Below are 19,458 nucleotides of genomic sequence, written 5' to 3'. Positions count from 1 at the left end.
GAGCTAGGGTCCGTGTGAAAGTATTAAGTGTGCACTGCTCTGGCAAACTTTGTTTAGACTGATACTCCTACGTACCCTGCATTTTCAATGGGGATGGTAGGCAATGCTGGGCTCAAGAATGGGCTGCTGATATAGACAGCCCCTCCTAGAGACAGAATAAGAGGGAATAACCATCTTGAAAAAACAGAAGAACCAACCACCAATGCCTTTGACAGCACCCAGGATTTCCTTTATGCTGAATCCAGCACACCATCCCCATCATCTTCTATAAGACCTCACTAGTGCTCCTAAATTTGGCAGCTGTCATCTACGGGAGTTACATGATCTGGAGCTAATGCAATTAGCTGTGACTTTGAAGGCACACAGCAGCTTCTCATCATTCTCAGAAGAGCCTTAGACAACTTGGGGACGGCAGCCAAGCTCAAAGTGACTGCCAGGAGTGTCATGTGCTGTTCCAGAGCTGAGACAGTGTCTGCAACAGGAACGGAGCCTTGAACAGATTGGAGGAAGGATGTGGGAGGGAGGGAAGAATCATAGAATCATAATCATAGAATAGACAAGAATGAATGAAAACAAAGAGGGATCAACATCAGAGAAGGGGTGGCCACACGTTACAGGGTCAGAGTATAAAGGGAAGAGAAGGAAAGGAGAAGGATGGTGCGAATGGGGGAAGATGGGACACAGTATACAGGGGAGGGAAGGACAGGAAAAAAAAAATCAGCTGGATTAAACAGGGGGAGCTGGGAGAAAGCATATACATTGAGAGGGGGAAAGCCAGTGCATCGAGATTGGGAAGTTGGGTTTAGTTTGCAGTAATTATTAGGGACAGTGCTCAGGGCTTCATCAGTCTCATCCATACAGCATCAGCACCGGTATCTCAAAGCAGACATTTCAGGCCAGGTGCTCAGCTCCGCATACAGGACATGCCCTTGATGGTCTGTTAACACCCTCCCATCAGTACAATTTAACCCTTGCCCAGCAGGTACCACCCAGAACCCCTTTCATCCAGCACATTTGAACATTGCTACCAGTATCCACAATGCTCAGCACTGAATCACTGACTGAGGACAAGCTTTTCAAATGCTATCAATGATGGCATATGATTAAACATGGCCTGGCAAAAAAAGGTGAGAGGATTAAAGTACCATCAAAGGCAGAAAAGAGAGGCTGGCTTGCAGGAGATCAAGCAAATAAGTCAAGAAATAGTCTCTGCTGGCCCATAAAGCTGCTCCTGTTCATGTGGTTGGGTCTTTTATTAGTCTTGATGTATTGTAAAAAGTTACAATAACTGCTCCCAAAGATCAGATATTCTGCTAGAGGCTCTTAGAGGGCATGGCCCATTCTCTTCTTTCATCTTATTGCCAGAGAGGCACTGTTTGTGAGAGTCAACTTTACCAAGGAGACCCCACCACTCGTGGTTGGGGGAGCAGGGTCCCAAACAGACTGTGCTGGTGAGTTTATGGACTTGCGTGTGTTCTCCATTGTATGCCTGTGGGCTGGGGGGAAAGGGAGTATTTAGGCACAGCTACACAGGCAGGAGCTCATCTGGATGGCAAGGGTGAAAAAAGGTTGTGACATTATAGCAAGCCGTAGTGGCATTTCTTAAGATTTCCAACTCTCATGCCAGCAGTAACATATCTGTCAAGACAGTAGGACTTCTAGATTCCCATTTTGACCCCAAAGTGCATATACATTTTCTAGGCTGATCTAGGTCACTCCTTCGCATCCTACAATGCTCAGTGTGGCTATGAGTTATGCACGCAGCCTGTGCACACACAGAGATTTGACTTACTGTGCCTGCCATGGGCAGCCACCATGTGCATACGCTGCGGACATCTGGGTTTCTTGGCCATACAACAGCCCTTGATAGGAAGTCTGTGCTTGCAGACAGTTAGTGTATGGCACCTGCAAAGTAGACACAGTCGGAGCCTTTCATCGTGGAGAAACCTGCCAGAATCCAGGAGCCACAGATAAATGCAGGACTGCCTCCAGCTCTGCATAGGAAAGAACACGCCTTTGTATGCTCCCTGCGTATGAAAGTTACATGCAGATGTCTTAACATATTTCTGCCCTGAGAAAGAGTTGATCGTTAGAGGCTGCAGCTCAACAGCCCATTGAGCTCTACACAGAGAAGGTCCCGTGTGTTATTCTGGGCTCCACAATAAGGTACGTGTGAATTCCCATGTGTTTGTTTTCAAGAATATAATGTTCATACAATGTGTGCAAGGACAAACGCAGCCTGAAAACAGATGATAACCTAACAAGCGTAGCCTGTTTTCTGCAGCTTAGAAAGAAGACACGCCTGAGCACTGAGCTATCCCTGGGTAGCGTCACGGCCCCACTATCTGGACCATATTCCACCTTGAAATGTCCCTGATTTTACAAAGCAAAAGAAAACCCCAGCCTGGAGGTTCACACCTTGCAGGAAAATGAATGCATTAATAATGAGTAGCTCCTTCAAGGCTAGAGGGCCTGTGGGAGGAGGCTGGTGTAATTATAAATCAGTCCAGCAGCATGCTTAGACCTCATAACTCCTCTAACAGCCCAGCTTCTCCACCCCTGCCAGTCCACACACCTCAGTGCATGCCATGGTAACCAAGAGCAGATGCCGAGAAGCTATTGCAAACAGATGCTGATCTAATGAATGTGTCGAGGATGGGGCAACCGGGCATAGAAAGATAAGCAGGTGTCAACATCGCATCACCTATGACACCATCCATCACGCTGTCAGGCTGAGGCAGCCTGCCTCCAGATGGCATCTAATCCAGCAGCGCGGGACGCCAGGCTAACAAAAGGGGTTGCGTCAACGTGCACCACGGTGGTGCCAGCCATGTGAATCTAAAAAGGACTGATAGGGGTGGGAGAGAAAGGCGTCTTTCTGTGGTTTGCAAGAGGAGTCTGCCTCTCTTCCTGCAGTGGCTCGAGGAGGCAGCCTGGATGAGCACGAAAAGAGAGACAGGCAGCCACTTGAGATGTTCTGGAGAGACGTGTGGTTCACCAATGGTACAGAACTTCCTCTCCCAGAGCAGCTCAGGTAATAAAAGCTGCACAAACACCGTCTGCAGTGCAAGGGGACTGGGAAGTTAATCATTTGGTGGGGAAAGCTTAGAAAAAAAAAGAAAGCTTGGGAGTAAACATATTTTTTTCCCCAGAGCAGCATCCTGTATCTCACTGGAAGAAGATGACAGCTCTGAGCCCAATCCTTTGCTGCATCAGGGAGAGATTGCAGGTGAGCGGTACCCACCCTGGTATAGATTAGATGGGAAAGGACAAAAAATTGAATATTCCCAGAATAGCCAGGACTTGGAGGTATTAACCCCTATTTTCTCATTAAATTCTAGCTTAGGCAAACGCTTCTCACTCATCTAATGTAACCCAGAGAGACGAGTCACCTCTTCTTCCCATCCACAGCTGTCAGGAGCACTGCTGGGCTGTCCCATTGCAGGGAAAGCAGCTTTTCTATCCTGGGTGTAGCAATGTGTGACAGACCAGAGCCCTCCCCTGTGCCCTTTCCCAGCCTTGCTGGTTTGCCCCCTTCCCCTTGCCACCTTTCCCTTGTGTCAGCACAAATCTGTGCCCACAGTGCCATGCCGCAAACTTGACCCAGCTGGAAACTGAATTAGCGAAAAATATGTGTATTATTTCAGTCCCTGCATTTTTTTCACACCCGTCCGTGACTTGGCTGTACAAGCAGTACAAGGGGGATGCAATGATGTGAGAACAAGTGGCCGGGAAGTTGGGGTCAGTTTTTTCTGTAGTGGTTCATGCTACTTGGACCACGCACAAAATCATAGCACGGTGGCATACGAATGCTGCAGGTATAGACTCAGCAGAGCCAGGGACCACCCCTGGCCCCTCCCATGAACAAAATTTCCCATTTTAATCCTAAAAACATCAGAAAAGATCATGTTAGTCACATCCAGCTCCCTGTCACCACAAGCACCTTTAATGCACGGGGTCTTCAGAGCATCTACTACACGCACCATGACACATGGTCACTGCAAAGCATTTCCCAAGATCTACAGTATGAGGCTAAAAGCTGCAAAATGCATTATGCCACAGGAGGAGGGAGAGAAGGGCATTGCCAGCACTGGTTCCTTGCAACAGCCGATTAATTTGTCATGTAGTAATTCATTAGGTCTTAATACATAGGGTGGTTTTAGAGCAATGGGGAACTTAGTAGTACTCAATGTACACATTCTGTGACATTCCAGCAACATGGTACTCTCTAGACAACTGCAGATTTGTTATGTTAATACCCTCGTCTCCTTCTGAGATTATCAAAAGGCAGGTGCTGTCACACAGCAAAAAAAATTACAGTTGGGGATGGATGGATGTGACTGGTGCTTATTGCTCATGCACTATTGGGAAGGCACTCAAAAGAACACTGGAAAATTAAAGAAAAAAAGGTTTTTACCATTTTCCTTCTGATCCATTTATGAAATCTCTCCCCATTGGGACTCTCTGGACCAGATTCTTCCTCCAACAATACGCTGGAGTAATGTCATGGATTTCTACAAAGTGCCTCCAGCCCAGGCTGGAGTAAAGACGGTGGGAATCTGACCTTCCCTCTTTAACGTAGGCTGCCCTCAAAAGCTGCAAGCCCCAGGGAACACGGCAGTGTGGGAGTGCTTCTGAGCCTGCAGGCAGAGCCTACGGTCCTAGACGGGAGTTCAGGAAGAGCTGCTTTAGTTTTCAAGCTCCTAATTGAACTAATTGAGCTTCTGCAATTTGCCAGAGATAACCCTCCCCTCGTCCACCACAGGAGGCCAAAACCTTGCTGCCGATTTGGTTTTGCAGGGCACCCGTGCCCGCGTTTTCCACAACAAAGGGGAGACAGAAACTGTTGTTGCTCCTGGACCTCTCAGGGTCTCCCTTTGATTGTTGTATTTCCTACTAGTGTCAGCACTTGTGATATTAATGATCTAGACAACAGGTCATTAAAAACCATTCGGGAGGGGAACTGCACCACATAAGGAAGGATTAGAGCCTCGTCGCTATTAAAGAGTGAATATTCACCCCATCCAATTAAAAGGATCTTTGCCTAATAGCAGGAACACCGCTCCTCCAACTCCCCTCTGGCAGGAAGGCTGTGGAATAATTTTATCACCCTCCCGAATAAAGCCGAGGAGATATCTGACAAAGAAGCCGTTTTTCTGCATCTGAGGTGCCCACTCCAAAACATAAAAGTGATGCCGCTCAGGGAATGACAGGCTACAGTCTCACAAGGTTCATAGAGATAATTCAGCCAAGGGGGACTGGTGGCTACAGAAAAGAGGACCTCCAATTTCAGTGTCCTTTAATTTTCTTTTAATGTTAATTGGATTAAAATTTCAATTGGTTGGAGGTGTATTTTTGCATGCACGAGATAAAGATGCATAAATACGAGTGTCGTTGATGGGAGAGTAAATGGAAAAAGAGGAGGATGAAGAGGACATGGTGGCTGAAGGAGCAGTCATATCCACAGCTTCTTCCCTGGGCTTGGGGAAAGCAAGATCTCTTTATTCAGAGCCATGAACCTGATTTTACCCCAGGGTCTGGAGCAGTGGGGAATCCCTTTTCCTTGTCAAGAAGCACCATATTAATGTGCTTCTTGACAAGGAAAGACAAAACATGAATGAGCTGTGAAGCAGCCGAAGAGGAGTTTGGCAAGATGAGTCCTGTGCAAGCAGCTCTATTTCTCATATCCATGCTACTTATGGGGAAACTTAGAAGTGAAGGAAAAAGGACTACAATAACCATAGTCCTTATTGGCCCCCCAGCATGGCGTCCACCAGAGCTGCTCCCAATTTACAGCATCTTCCAGTATTGCCAGTCCAAGAGGTCAATAACCATCAGTCTACCCCCAGGAGATGGTGCACAAAGAAGATAGATTCCAGCTCATTCGCTCTTGCATCCTGCAGCCTTTGCTCTCCTGGCCCCCAAAATGACCCTGCTTCACTTAATTGGACCCCCATCCGACCTCCAAACCCACCTTCACCATAAGAGCTTAGAGCAACCTGCGTTCTCCAAATGAATTCCCTGGCAATGGGGGTCCCAAAATATGCTCCCAGTTCACGTATTGCTCTGCCAGTCTCCGAGGTCCCGAATCACTGTGCCCAACCATTAAAAGAGAGCACCTCTTCCTACCCTCTCCAGGTTATTGGCTGTAATCTCCTTGAATGAAAAGCACAATGAAAAAATACGATATTATTACAGCTACTTTCCCCACCAGAGCTGAATTTAAGGAAGGTAAATAGTTGGCATAAAAAAGGCTTTTGAAAAGCAAGTTTCTGTACCTATTTGTTTGTGGATTTCTAGCAAATGCATTGCCAGGCTCTCTACAGCGAACTACATCACCACCACATGGAGAGAGAGATTTTAAAAAAAAAAAGCTTCTATTTATTATAAAACTTTAATTGGCTTTAAAGAGTGACTGTCGTGCTGTCTGACACTTTAAAGTGTTCTGTACAGTAGGAGACATAAAACATGAATCATTGCACTTGTTTTTCATCGTCTTTCCTGCCACATTTGCTAATTATTTAATCTCCCATGTCAGAAGCGGGACTTTTGCTCCTTTTTCTGCCCAGTTTTTTCCTTCCAATTTTCTCCTGCACTAGACTATGGCGCAGGTATTGCCCTGGAGCAGCTTGGGCACAGATGGCAAAGATCTGGAGGGGCCAAGGAAAGGGAGGGATCCAGAAAGGGGTTAAACACATTCATGGGTGGGAGATTATCCACAGCAATTCAACATGACAGTCCCAACACAACTTCTTGCATGAATTCTTCATCTTCTTCTTGATGGAAGATGAGGGTCTAGGCACCAAGTCCACTCTCTTGCCCTTATCCCATACCCATAAGCAACTCCTACTGACCATGTTGGATATGGGATGCTTGCTCCAAGCTGGTAGAGCCTCTCTTTACTCTGTTTGCCTGCTAAAATCTATTCAACTCTAGGCTCACAGATCATGATGCTTACATGGGCCCTGTTCACAAGTGACCAAGAGGACCAAGAGATGTTTGTGGAACGACTCCCTGAAGCACTAGAGAAGTGCTGCTTTGTTGGGACAGAGCAGCTGCTCCTCTCCATTGAGAAGAAAGGGGGTTCTCCCTGCAGAACAGGGGGAGCAATATCTTCATACAGCACTTTATACCGCATCCACCACCATCTGAAGACACATACTCTCTTCATCCCTGTGACAGTGTCCTCCCTATGGAAAGAAAACAGCTGAAAATCCTGCATCTGCTAGAAATGGTTAGGAGATTCTGGAGATAAAAAATGTAATTTTTCTAGTCTGCAGCAGTGAAACACAGGTCCTAAAATAATGCAAGATATCCTGGGGGTAAGCCGCAGAGAAAAGCCCAGACAGACAGACGGACAGAAGTCACAGTCATGTTTTTATACACTGTAAAAGATAACTAACAAAATCCTCCAAAAGCCAAGGAAACTCCAGATTCTCAGCCAGCAGCTATGGATGCTGATGCGGGATCTGTCTTTTGGACAGAGAACAGAAAAGTTACACCAGCCCCTTGCAGGGAAGTGCAGCTCAGCAGTGCTGCACTGCACTGGGCTCCGCAGCTTCCAGCAGGTAAGTGTCCTCCACAGCAAACCCAGTCCTTAAATAACAGAAATAAGAGAGTGAAGGACCACAGCAAGCCAGCAAGTCCTCATCCACCTTCCTACACCTCAGGGTAGGACCTGCAGGGTACAGGCTGCTTTCCAGTTGGCCTGGAAAATTGGGCTTTCTCCTCTGTCTCTAGTGACCAGCTCCCAAGTGCTGGCAACCCGGGGGGATGCTCCCCTCTGCCAGCCTGCATGCCCACGCTGTGATTTATCTCTTGGCAGCAGAGCTATGTGGCACAGCGGCTTCTGATGCACACATCGCCCTCCTGGAGAGATGCGTCTTGGACAGGGACAAGAATGCATCCCCTGGGATGCTCACCTGTGGTTTGGAGCCACTGAACGGTGCCTCCATGATTGCGGGTTCCTGAAAGCTGTCACCGTTTTCAAACACGGGAGTTGGGCGGGGGGGGAGAGGGGGGGCGGGATGAAGAAGAGTCTCAGATGTTTGCAGAGAACAAATAATAATACCACTAAGGCTGCATAATTTTATGGCGCTTGCTTCCCCGTCTTCAAAGGGCATCCCACAGCTTTTGGCAAGCCCTTGTGAAGCAGAAGCTAGTCACCAGCCCGATGCCAGCTCAGGGTTTAGCATTAGCAGGATTTAAGGTGACTGTTGATATCATTAATATGAACGTTAGAACACAAACGCCGGCTGCCAGTCGGCAGGGAGAGCGTGGGCCCAGGGACTGCTCAGCAGGGGAAAGAAACCTGTGCAAGGAGCAGCCCTAATTCTGGGTGCTTTGGAGGCAGAGGAATTGATTTGCTCGCCAGGCTGCTACCACTTCTGGTAATAACCAAACACCTTGCAACAAGAGTGACCCAAGTAAACTGCTTGGCTTCATGTCAGATGGTGGCAGAGCACCTCCTGTCCCCTTCTCCCCAGTGTGTGACAGCAGCTTTGTTGCTGCCCATTCCCCTCCACTGACTCCCTGTGCCTCCCTTTCAGCCATCAGAGGGTGCAGCCCAGCTCTCGCCCAGGTGAGAGCTTCACGTTCAACAAAAGGAAAGCCTCAGGTCATCTCTTTCCACTGAGTGAAGCCTGAGCTGAGGTTCCCCAGTCTCCCCATCACCCATCCAGGGACTTCAGGGGCTGGGGATGCTTCTGTGCTGCAAGAAACTGGCCACACATGGGACCTCTGCGAGGCAGTCTCTTGCAATCGCAGCCCTAAGGTGTGTTCAACTTGTCACTCAATGGCATCTGAAGAAGGGATTTCTGCACCCGTGAAGCCTCTCCAGCTATTGCAGCCCTCCCCAGACACCTCATGAACTAACACTGCTATGAAAACAATGTGCAAAGCGTAACTGGAGAGGGGCTGCTGCAACAACTTACTGACCCATACAGGCAATCAGCTTATGATATGAGGGATAGGATCATGTCGGCTGAGCAGGCACAGCTGTTAATGTTATTCTTGTTCATCAGAATACTTAATCCGACCTTTTTTTTTTTTTAATAAAAATAAATCCTCAATGACTATTTGCCTGAGGCTTTAGTTAGAGCAGCTAATGGGGCAGTCACATGAACTGAACCCTCCGTATGGAGTAGTGAACAGTATCAAGATAGCAGAACTCAAGTAGGGAGGGCAGGAGGAGCTCAAATGTGGAAGAAAAAATACATGCAAAATGCTCTGCTGTGAATGCACAAGGGTGTGAAACCTCTGGATGAATAGGTGTGAGAAGGTCGTATATATCCATATGCACGCCAGCACAGGGAGAGGTCAGGAATTGCTACAGCCCTTGGAAAAATCCCAAACAAACATCAGGGTCACAAGCCCCGGGGACGGGAAACATGGCAGGTTGGAGTTAGACAGGAGCAGAGCCCAAATGAGCAAGCTGCTGGGCAAAGGAGGAGGCACAGTTCTCCTCTCCTGCCCCTGTGAGCTAGGGTTCACAGTTGTGGGTCACCCCACACAAAGCCAGATTCCTCTGCCAGCCCCAAGCCCTGCCATGGTGCTGGGACGTGGTGCAGAGATGACGTGCAACTGCTTCCTCCCCCACAACGTGCACATGCCAGGTCCTGGCACGCAGCAGAAGCAAACCTCATTCAGGAGACAGCAAAGAGCACGTGCAGCCCCACACTGGTGCCAGAAGGCGAGTGCTGGCACCGTCCCACTCTGCAAAGACGCGTCCTGGCACCTGCCGGGCTCCCCGCACCCTCCCGGCTTTGCAGGGAGCCACGTGCCGGGGGAGCCCGGCTGGGGCAGCCACTCCAACCAGCCCCACCGCCTGCGCTCCTGCCGCAGCCACCAGCCGGAGAAACCATGGATAGCCTTGAAAAGGGTTCAAAAGGTTTAAAATCTCAGCCAGTTGGTGGAGAGACCTTGGGAAGAGGAATGCCAGAGGGGCAGTTCCAGCCCTGAGCAGGAGGCGCTACCATGCAATTTTTTTTTGTAGCCTTTTTTCTTTAGTTTTGTTTACAGTCCCAAATTATCCTCCTCTTCTGAGCAGCCAGAGCAGTTCACACCCGCTTTTCTCTGGGCACAGCATCCCTCCGAGCCAAGTCCTGAGCCCGTCCGTCAGTGCCACACAAGTCCTGCAGCCAACAAATTTCCAAGACACGCATGGCATACAAAGGGAAGAAAAGAAATGCCGGAAGATTAGACCCTGAGCTGAAACTAATTGTTCAATAAGCCATGAACAATATAGCGTTCATGTGGTTTGCTTCTCTGCCTTTCATCTGCGGGAAGGAAAAATAAACAATACAGGGAGAAGGGCGAGAGGTGCCAAGAGCCAGGACGGGGTTAGAGGCAGGGGCACAGGCAGGATAACAAGTGTCTGAACCAGGATGGGGCTATGATGCTCTCTCCTAGTCCCGTAACACCACGGCCTGCTCTCACAAGTGAATTACTTCACCGAGGCTGTCAGTGCTTTGGTCAAGGAGGACTTGATTCAGGTCGGAGTAAATCAACAGTGTGATTCCTGGGCCAACAGCATCAGAGTCTAGTCCACAAAACAGTTGAGAAATAGGACCTTACATTCAAGGCTATTATTCTGGGAACAACAGCATCTCATTCAGATTAGATTAATTGACAGGAATAAAAAAGAATATGTTGATAACTCTGGACATACAGAACATTTTTATTCATTCTGGAAAGAAGCCCAGATGTAATAGACTTGCACAGACACCCCCCATCTCTCCCCTCTCCTCAGCGCAGTAGGTACCATCAGCAATTTCTTTCCTGATCCTTAATAAGCTAAGGGCAGGATGGGGTCTGGGGCACCCAGTGAGACAGCATCCTAGCAGCCTCGGCACAAGGCAGATTGCTGGTCTTTGCTCGACTGCAAAAATTAACCACCTACCCAACATATGGGTCCCAGGGAGTCTCCTGCAGAGCCCACTCCTCCCTCCACCCCCAGCCCCCTAAGCAGGATAATCCCCTTATTGTTATTTAGAGACACAGAGGTGGGTCTGATCCACAACCTCAAAATCCCCATGTCTGGAAAGGGCTGAGGAAGAGAGGAGATTAGAGATTCACCTCCCATGAAGGGGAAGAACCGAAGAGTCAGACCCAGACCTCCCTGAAATCTGTGAGTATCTGAAATTTGGATCCAGACCCAAATTTCTCAGATGCAGCCCAGCTCCATCAGCACGTTGTGTGCCTGTACGACGGGCTTGTTGCAACCTAGCAACTAACAGCTGACTGCCTCGATGAGCTCGAAGCTTAAGTAAGAAAAAAGAGGATCAACTTCAAAACAAGGACAACCACTGAACAAACACCGAAGAGTTCAGGCACGTGAAACCTAGATATGAGGAACAAATTTTTTACAATGAGGGTGGTGAAACACTGGAACAGGTTGCCCAAAGAGGTGGTAGGTGCCCTATCCCTGGAAACATTCAAGGTCAGGTTGGACAGGGCTTTGTGCAACCTGATCTAGTTGAAGATGTCCCTGCTCTTTGCAGGGGGGTTGGACTAGGTGACCTTTAAAGGTCCCTTCCAAGCCAAACCATTCTATGATTCTATGAAATGTAGCAGCACAAATTCTCCCTGGTCAGGGGAGCAGTGCCTGGAAAACTCCAGCAGTCCTCTTTTCTCTGGCTTTGAGTTACCAACCCTGAGGCTCCTGCATGGGTTGGTAACTCAAAGTTAAAGGTAAAGCTTCCTGCTCTGGACCTGAATTGGGCTGTCCAGCTTATCTCTGCAAGTAAATGCGTAGCACAGTCCAGAGCAAATGAAATCATTGCAAGCATTCGGCATTCAGAGAAGCTTCCCAGTGAACAGCAGTGAGGTAACAACGTGGCTTTACACAAGCATGTGGGCAACGAGATTGCCTGCACCAGATCCCACAGTATCATCAGACACTATGCTGCCCAACTGGATGGAGTTTAGTCAAGGCAACTGGAAGGACGTGTCACTGATGGAATGGTCACAGAGGTAAACAGGACCAGCATCTTTAAGTCAAGATTGCCAAATGTTTTCTCTCCAAACACAATCCCAACCCCCCTGCCTGCTCATGTGGCACAGAGAAGAAGGAACCCTTGAGCATAGGACCCAAAGATGGGCTGCACCAGCCCAGTGCAATCCTGTTCTCTCTCCTGCTTCATGACTCAGTGTGCTAGACACATCCAGGAGGCAAATTCCAGCTCAGACCAACCAGCTGGGGCCTGGCAGGGAAGCAGGGGAGATCTGCAGTGCTGCAGCATGTACCTGTATGAGATACTTCATCACCTGAAAAGAAACCCACAGGCAACTTGATCAGCTCTAAGCAGGAATGAGATGGCCACGATATGCTGTGACTGGATGGGGCACCAACTCACCTTCCAAAGGTCCCACCGTTTGGGATGTTTTACTGCAGAACAGAGAGTCTCTCAAATGCTGTCTCCCACAAAATTAATCTCTCTTCCTTTCATACATGGTCTCAGTGCCACCATGCAAGGGCCAGGCAAAGAAAAACCCCTTTTATTCCTTCTCAGAGCCTGTCATTCCTGAAAAACAAGAAATCCTGGATTGCTTTCCTCGTACTCCAAAATCAGTGTGAGGTCAGATCCAGAAATCCGGAACTGAATCCGGGAACTGAAATCCAGTGAAAACGTTCTTTCTGTCTTCCAGCCTAGGAACGATCAGAAAGTTTGTCAATGTTCCCCAAAGCAGCCAGGAATAGCTGCGAGGGAGACGAGAGGCTGGGCCTGTGTGGCCTTGGGGAATATCTTGCAGCCATTTGGAAGTGGGATGCCAACGTGCTGCCATGTGCTGTCCCTGATTCAGTGCCCAAACCTATTCTGAAGAACACCTACTGCTTGCTGGAGTTAAATTTCCACCTTTTTTCCAGCACTCCTGGGACTGCACAGCTGAGGCAAACCCAACTCTTCTGTCTTCCCAAATGCCATGCTGTACCCCCAAATCCTTCCATGAATCAGCAGGGAACCTTATTGAAGTGCTTGTTGTGGCAGCAGAATTAACTGCTGGGGTGATTTTACCAGAGCAACACGTCAATCCCATTGTCTATTATTAGGCATCTGTGTGTTATGTTCATTGATCCTGGGCACTAAATTTCCTCAGGGGTTAACAATACTTTCAACACACGGACAAAAATCTATGGAAGCTTAAAGAATACTCAAGTGCAAGATTCCCAGAGGTCCCCAGGGCCCGTGTTTTCTTCAGTTTACACAGACACATCAATATATCTCCTTAATTTCATTTCATTATTCCTCCTGTATAGTATGTATGTTCCCCCCTAGATTGACTTGAGGGAGCTTTTTTATGACAGATAGGAAGGTACGCTGCCCCACTCATTAGGTGTACCTTGTGTTTTGCGAGCCTGATGGTCAGTCTTCAAGACCAGAGTGAAAACATGTCTAATTCCTTTGATTTCTACAAGAATAAAATGTAAGTATTAAGGCCTCTTGTGGATGCAACGTGTGATTCCAAAGGGATCCTATTATAAAAGTCTAATTAATGTCCTATTACAAAATGAGATCCAATGAATATGCCCATTAGCTAAGCAAAGATGAGAAGAGATTTTAATATGCAAAATCAACAATGAATAGGTAAATGGAGTCTAAATGAACAGCCCAGGGTAGGTGATAAAAGCAGACAGATATTGGGTAGGGGGATGGAAGATCACCCGGAGACGTAGTAATAGAAAGAGGCATACAGTTGCTTGGCACAACAGGTAGATGATTGATGGATGGGTCATCAGATGGAAAATGGACATTGACAGCAATTGCACTATGTGCAACCTAGACCTGTCCTGGCTCTTAATCCCTCGGCACTCCCCTACAAAGGGCACTTGAACACCAGATCAGGCTTGCAAGATGAGGCTGGAAAAAAAGGAAAGAAACAGCTAGAAGACTGAAGGTGTTTCCCCAGAAATGAACCCCATCCCAATCATGATCCTGATGTCTTAAAACCTAGCCCTGGGATCTCACTCACCTACCAACATCCTGTAAAGAAGGTTTGAACAGGTAGTGAACCTATCAGTGGTGAGGGCCCAATTTTGCTGCCACGGTGCTACTCTAAACCGAGAAGAGTTTCTCTTACTTCTGCAAAGTTACACCAGAACATGCAAAATCAAAACCTGGCCCATTAGAGCTCACATTTACCTTCTGTGCAGAATGCAATTTTCTTACATCTGTTGTAGCTAACAAGCAGATAGAAAGGGTGAGACACTGAAGGCAGAAAAGACAGGAACAGTAGCTAAATGATGGCTAATGGGCAGCTGATCGAGTAGAAGGACAGATGCAGAGAGAGATGAATAGAATAGATAAACAGGCATCAGACCCCAATCTCCCTGCAATTACAGTCTGCTCTGGAAATCCTAATCTTCTACAGTGTCGCTCTCCAATAATTCCAGTTAAATTAGTTATTATCCCTCATTTGTGTTTGTCCCTGGAATTATTGGTGGCATGGATCAAAGAAACACGATGGGCTTTAATGTGGCGTGTGCTTTTAAAAAGTCAAAGCATTAGAAAGTGCTCCCCACTCTAATGCATTTTTGTCTCGTGCCGGAAAGTGGATCTTTAACTTCTAATTAGTGCATCTCAGGATCTGTCCAAACAACCCTGCCATGTCTCGCCTTGCAAACACAAACAGATGAGGTTCCCCAGGGACTTGGAGCCAGCTCGACACCTATGAGGGGTAGCAGTGCTATCACAATTAATAAAGCATGAGCAGGCACTAAACGATGCTGAATCCAGCTCTGTAACTGCAACCCAGTTGTTTGTATTATGTTTTCCCTTTCCCACCTGATTCACTAAAAAAATCCCTTCTGCAACTGTACTTAAAAAAAAAAAAAGGATGAAGAAGGGAAAAAAGATCTCATTACACGCTTAACTTAAAATTCTATCAGTGATCAGGATATTTTATGGACTGATCACCTGCCAAATGTTATGGTTTAAATCAAAGCTGCTCCAGAGTTCTGCATTAGTCATAAAGGAGATACACGATTTACAGTTTTTTTCCTCTGCTCTGGAAACAGTCACTGGCTCAGACATTGTGCTGCGAATGGCCAGGAAAGCAGTGGACAAGGAAGCAATGGCAAGATGGATAAATGAGAGAGGGTCTGACAGAATGAGGGGCTTAAATCTTTGGCTGGAGGGAGTTACCCCCAGCAGACTTGGAGATCCACGGTGACCGGCACGTGCAAAGCAATCAGCACTTACTTATACATATCAATGATGTGAAGCAAACAGAAATGTGCAGGAGCATTCACCAGCATCAGCTGCTGGTTGTGGATGTGTAAATGGGATGGGTCCCATCATTGCATCACACACAACAGCTGGGACAACAACTGAAATGCAAGGAGACAGTGCCAGGATGTCTTCCTTATCAGCCAAACTACAGGACTGCAGGGCCAAGAGAGGCACCTGTGGCAAAGGGATCCCCAAAAAAAGGGAGAGAGGGAACAGCAGCAGCCTTGAGATCCCAAGGAAGAACTATTTTATCCACAGGAATGGCATCCTCCCCTTCCACCCACATACCCCCAAAAACATATGAGCAGCAATGAGGGTGATGCCTTTCAATCCCAAAACTCAAAGTAAAACACAGCTTTATGGATGGAAGCGCATCAACTGCAAGAGAGGGTCATTTGGGGACAGAAGTCAGGTTTGTCAGCTGTGAGGATGTGGCTAAAACACTGGTGCCACTTGAACTGGAGAGGACAACGCACAGCAACATGGCCAGAGATCTGCTGTGCCCAGTCTGACCGAGTGAGCTGGCAGGGCTAACTATACATTTTCTTCTAATTTCAAAGCTTAATTCAAGAGACCAAGCTATACTCAGGTCCTAGACCACAGCAGGAAGGTCTGATTGGGAAGCTGAAGCCAAACACCCTACACTTCCCACCTTGCCTGGATTTGAGACCAGACCAGCCAGACCTGGAGGAACTTCTAGACCTTCAATGTCCAGAGGATCCTCATGCAAGGACAGCTTGGATTCCTGGATCTATTTTAGGGTTGCCACTTTAAAGACACAAAAAACTAAAACTAGTCTTTGAACAAACAGCCTCTTCACATTCAGAATAAGTCTGCATGGAGCTCAGTAGCTCCAGCAAACCCAGAGGCCCCAGTGCAACCGGCCAGGCCCATCCGGAATTGCCCAGGGGACAACCATAATCTGCTTTCTGACATGCAGAAGGCCTATAAACAAATGATTACACTTCTGTGCCTGAGTTTCCCTAATTTGCAAAATGTTGATAATGATCGGGGCTAATTGAAAATTTCCCATCAAGCATTATTAGGATGGGGAACAGGGGTTTTGAATGAACCATTTGCAAAAAGCCCAATTTCCCCCATATATCTAATTTTTGACAGTAAAACAAGCAAACAAAATAAACCTATAACCATCTTAAGTCTTTGGATAAAAGGACAAAATTTTCCATAGAAAAAACCTACTATTTCCTGGATAATTCAGTGACCTCCCAGGCTTCATAAGGCTTCTGAGGTTTCTTTTATTGCTCTTTGAAATGCTTACAGATGCTTAAATGGGAGGCTGAGTAGAGCAAGCTTTTAAACGTTCATGCCATGAGTTAAGTCCCAGACAATGATGTAAGGAGAGGACACTTCATTCACTAAGGAGAGGGACATCCAGATGATGAAGAAACTGCACAAGAATGGCCAAACCCTGTGGTTTTTACATCTCATCCCAGCAGGTTTTTGAATAGCAGTTGCTGGCAGGGGGAAGGGCAGGTCTAGGCCCTTCTGCCACTGTGTTTTCATGAGGACTGGGTGGCTACATCCGTAGATAAGCAAATAAATCAGATCAGAGTTTACTCACTAGCACCTATACCAGTTCATATGTGCACTCCTACCAGCACGGGAGCTGCATCTAAACTGCTGACTGGGGATGAACTCCAGCCCAAACAACCCCAAACCATGTCTGGTCATCAGCTGGGAGCTGGGAATTAAACTGTGGGGACGGCCATGGGCCAGAGCTTGCGCCTGGTGAACTTTCTGTCCCTGATGTAGCCTGGAAAGCTGAGCCAGGCTGGTGGCCGGTACAGCTATCCAGCCATCAGTATGGGTGGGAGACCTCAGCAAACCATCAGCAACCTCAAATTTGGAGGCCGGTGCACTTAACTACCACCTAAAATTACTCCGGCTGCTGCACCTGCCCTGACCTTCTGCCCACCCAGGACTGGCCTTCATTGCGGTTTAATTGCGGAGGTGACCAGAGGGTCTGAGGCCAGTGGTATCACTTCCATTAAGCAGATTGCCATGTCCCTTTATAGCCTGTGCTTTGCCTGGGAGAGCAGGGCCAGCAAGAAACACAAAGGGCAGGAGGACGCACCAGTTGGCTTCATCATTGGACTAACAAATACACACACAACACAACGTACAGCAACGTTACCAAGCAGTTAATAACGTAGAATAATTAGCAGAGCCCTGATCAGATGCATGAGCAGAAACTCACTGAAGGCGATGGGAAGACTTCTGTCAACATGAGGAGAGGTTTTGGGTCAGACACCAAAAGATACATTCATGTAGTAGTGAGTTTTAGACACCTACATCCTTCCCTGCAGTATGCCTTCAAACCTGGCCTCTAGTTTTTTTGCAGCCTAAAAGGAGCAGAGAGGCTGGAAAATCCAAGAGAAGAAATATTGCTGACAAGGGTTGAGGTTTCAAGGAAAATTGGCTCCATCAGGACTGGACTTGCTGCTGCCTGAGAACTCGGGATCTTCCTGTCAAGGATGGACCGGATCTGAAATCCCAGGCCCCACCTGAGCTGCAGGAAAGTTTAGGTCTGAAAGCCTGAGCTGCTGCGCTCTGCAGCTGGAAATCAGAGTTATGTGGGACCCTGACTTCTGATTCACAGCAAATCCCACAAATTTGGGCTTCTGCTTGTGTTTGCTCAACTGGATAAAATGCCACGTTTGGAAATTTCCTGCAAGTGAGACTGGGAGGCTTGTTTAGTGTCAGCAGGGAGACTTCACTTTGATTTTCTTTTAAATGAGCATGGCAGAAAGAAACACCCCTTGCAAGGCAAAAATTCATTTAAAAAGTCAAACTACATGTTCCTGACTGAAAACATAGCAGTCGCTACCTTTCTCTTCTTTAGCACAAAAGCCCCGCATCAAAATCAACAAGCCCTTGCAGAAAGTTTTGACATGGAAACTTGTTGCCTTGTTTCGAAAGGGACTGCGGCTGAGGGACCTGGGGTTGTTCAGCCTGGAGAAGCGGAGGCTGAGGGGAGACCTCATCGCTCTCTACAGCTGCCTGAAAGGAGGGTGTAGCGAGGTGGGGGTCGGTCTCTTCTCCCAAGTAACAAGTGATAGGACGAGAGGAAATGGCCTCAAGTTGCGCCAGGGGAGGTTTAGACTGGATATTAGGAAATTTTACTTCACTGAAAGGGTTGTCAAGCATTGGAACAGGCTGCCCAGGGAAGTGGTTGAGTCGCCATCCCTGGAGGTATTTAAAAGACATGTAGATGTGGTGCTTAGGGACATGGTGTAGTGGTGGGCTTGGTAGTGTTAGGTTTATGGTTGGACTCGATGATCTTAAAGGTCTTTTCCAACCTATACGATTCTATGATTCTGTGATTCTGTGAAAAAGAATCCACTGGAAAATTATGGATCTTCTCAAAAACACAGGGCCAGCACGTGCCCAAGGCTAAAAGGAGGTTTTGAAAATGCTTCGGAGCAGCCACTCACTGCTCCAGCATCTGCGTCCTGTTGGAAACCCAGCAAACGTACAGAGGACTTGTGTCTCCCTCTCCTTAGATGATGCTTTTATTTGGAGAAGAGGAGGACAAAGTGGGATGTTTCTTTCTGTTGGCTGTTGTTGCTTTCCTTACACTGAAAAAAACTTTCAGATGACAAACTGTGCAGGATTGGATCTGGAGGTCAACCAGAGACCCCTCAAACCTCATTTTTTTCTGTGGTTTGTGGAAGTCTCAGTATATGAATATAAAGGCCCCTCCTCCAAAAAGTTCACCGTGTCGCAGTGCTCATCAGCACACTGCAGGGACTGGCAAAGGGGTGTCTATCCCCACCCACGCTGCCGTCCGGGAGCTGTTGGTTACCAATCATCCTTTATCCAAGACAAAGTTGTATAATACAAGCAGGATTCTTCCCCTCAGCACAGGTCACCTGCAAATCTGGAGAATTACAGGACAGATTTGCCATTGCAGGAGAAATTACCAGGCAAACTTAAAAGAAGATGTGAAATTTGCAGAGGGGAAAGGAGGGGAGGGGGGGGGAAATCAGTCGCCGAACAGAAAGGCAGAGGGGAGGAGGAGAGCGGAGAGGTGAGCTGTGCCATGGAAAGGGATTAGCTGCAGTGCACGGCCTGGCAGGGCAGGCAGAAAGCCTGCCGGAGCCTGATCTGCCGTGCTGCGACCTTCGCAAATCAATTTGGTGCTCCTGCTCTGCCTGCCTTGAAGAGAAAAGGACGTGCTTCATCCTCTGCCCACCCTGCCTGCAGT

General features: G+C 47.7%; 1 protein-coding gene across 6 annotated transcripts in view; it reads right to left on the bottom strand.

Moving 5' to 3' along the window:
• Positions 1-19,458, bottom strand: part of PLXNA4 (plexin A4) — a 431,262-nt gene that overhangs the window by 316,505 nt on the left and 95,299 nt on the right. The window contains exon 3 of one of the 6 annotated variants that reach the window (XM_072865153.1): positions 10,382-10,391. The exons of the other annotated variants lie outside the window; for them this stretch is intronic. Coding sequence (XP_072721254.1) covers positions 10,382-10,391 — 10 coding nt within the window. The remainder of the gene's footprint in view (positions 1-10,381; positions 10,392-19,458) is intronic. 6 annotated transcript variants of the gene reach the window in all.

This window comes from Ciconia boyciana, chromosome 1 (genome assembly GCF_034638445.1).
Source record: "Ciconia boyciana chromosome 1, ASM3463844v1, whole genome shotgun sequence".
Taxonomy (NCBI): domain Eukaryota; kingdom Metazoa; phylum Chordata; class Aves; order Ciconiiformes; family Ciconiidae; genus Ciconia; species Ciconia boyciana.
This window is presented reverse-complemented; position numbering and strand designations above follow the sequence as displayed.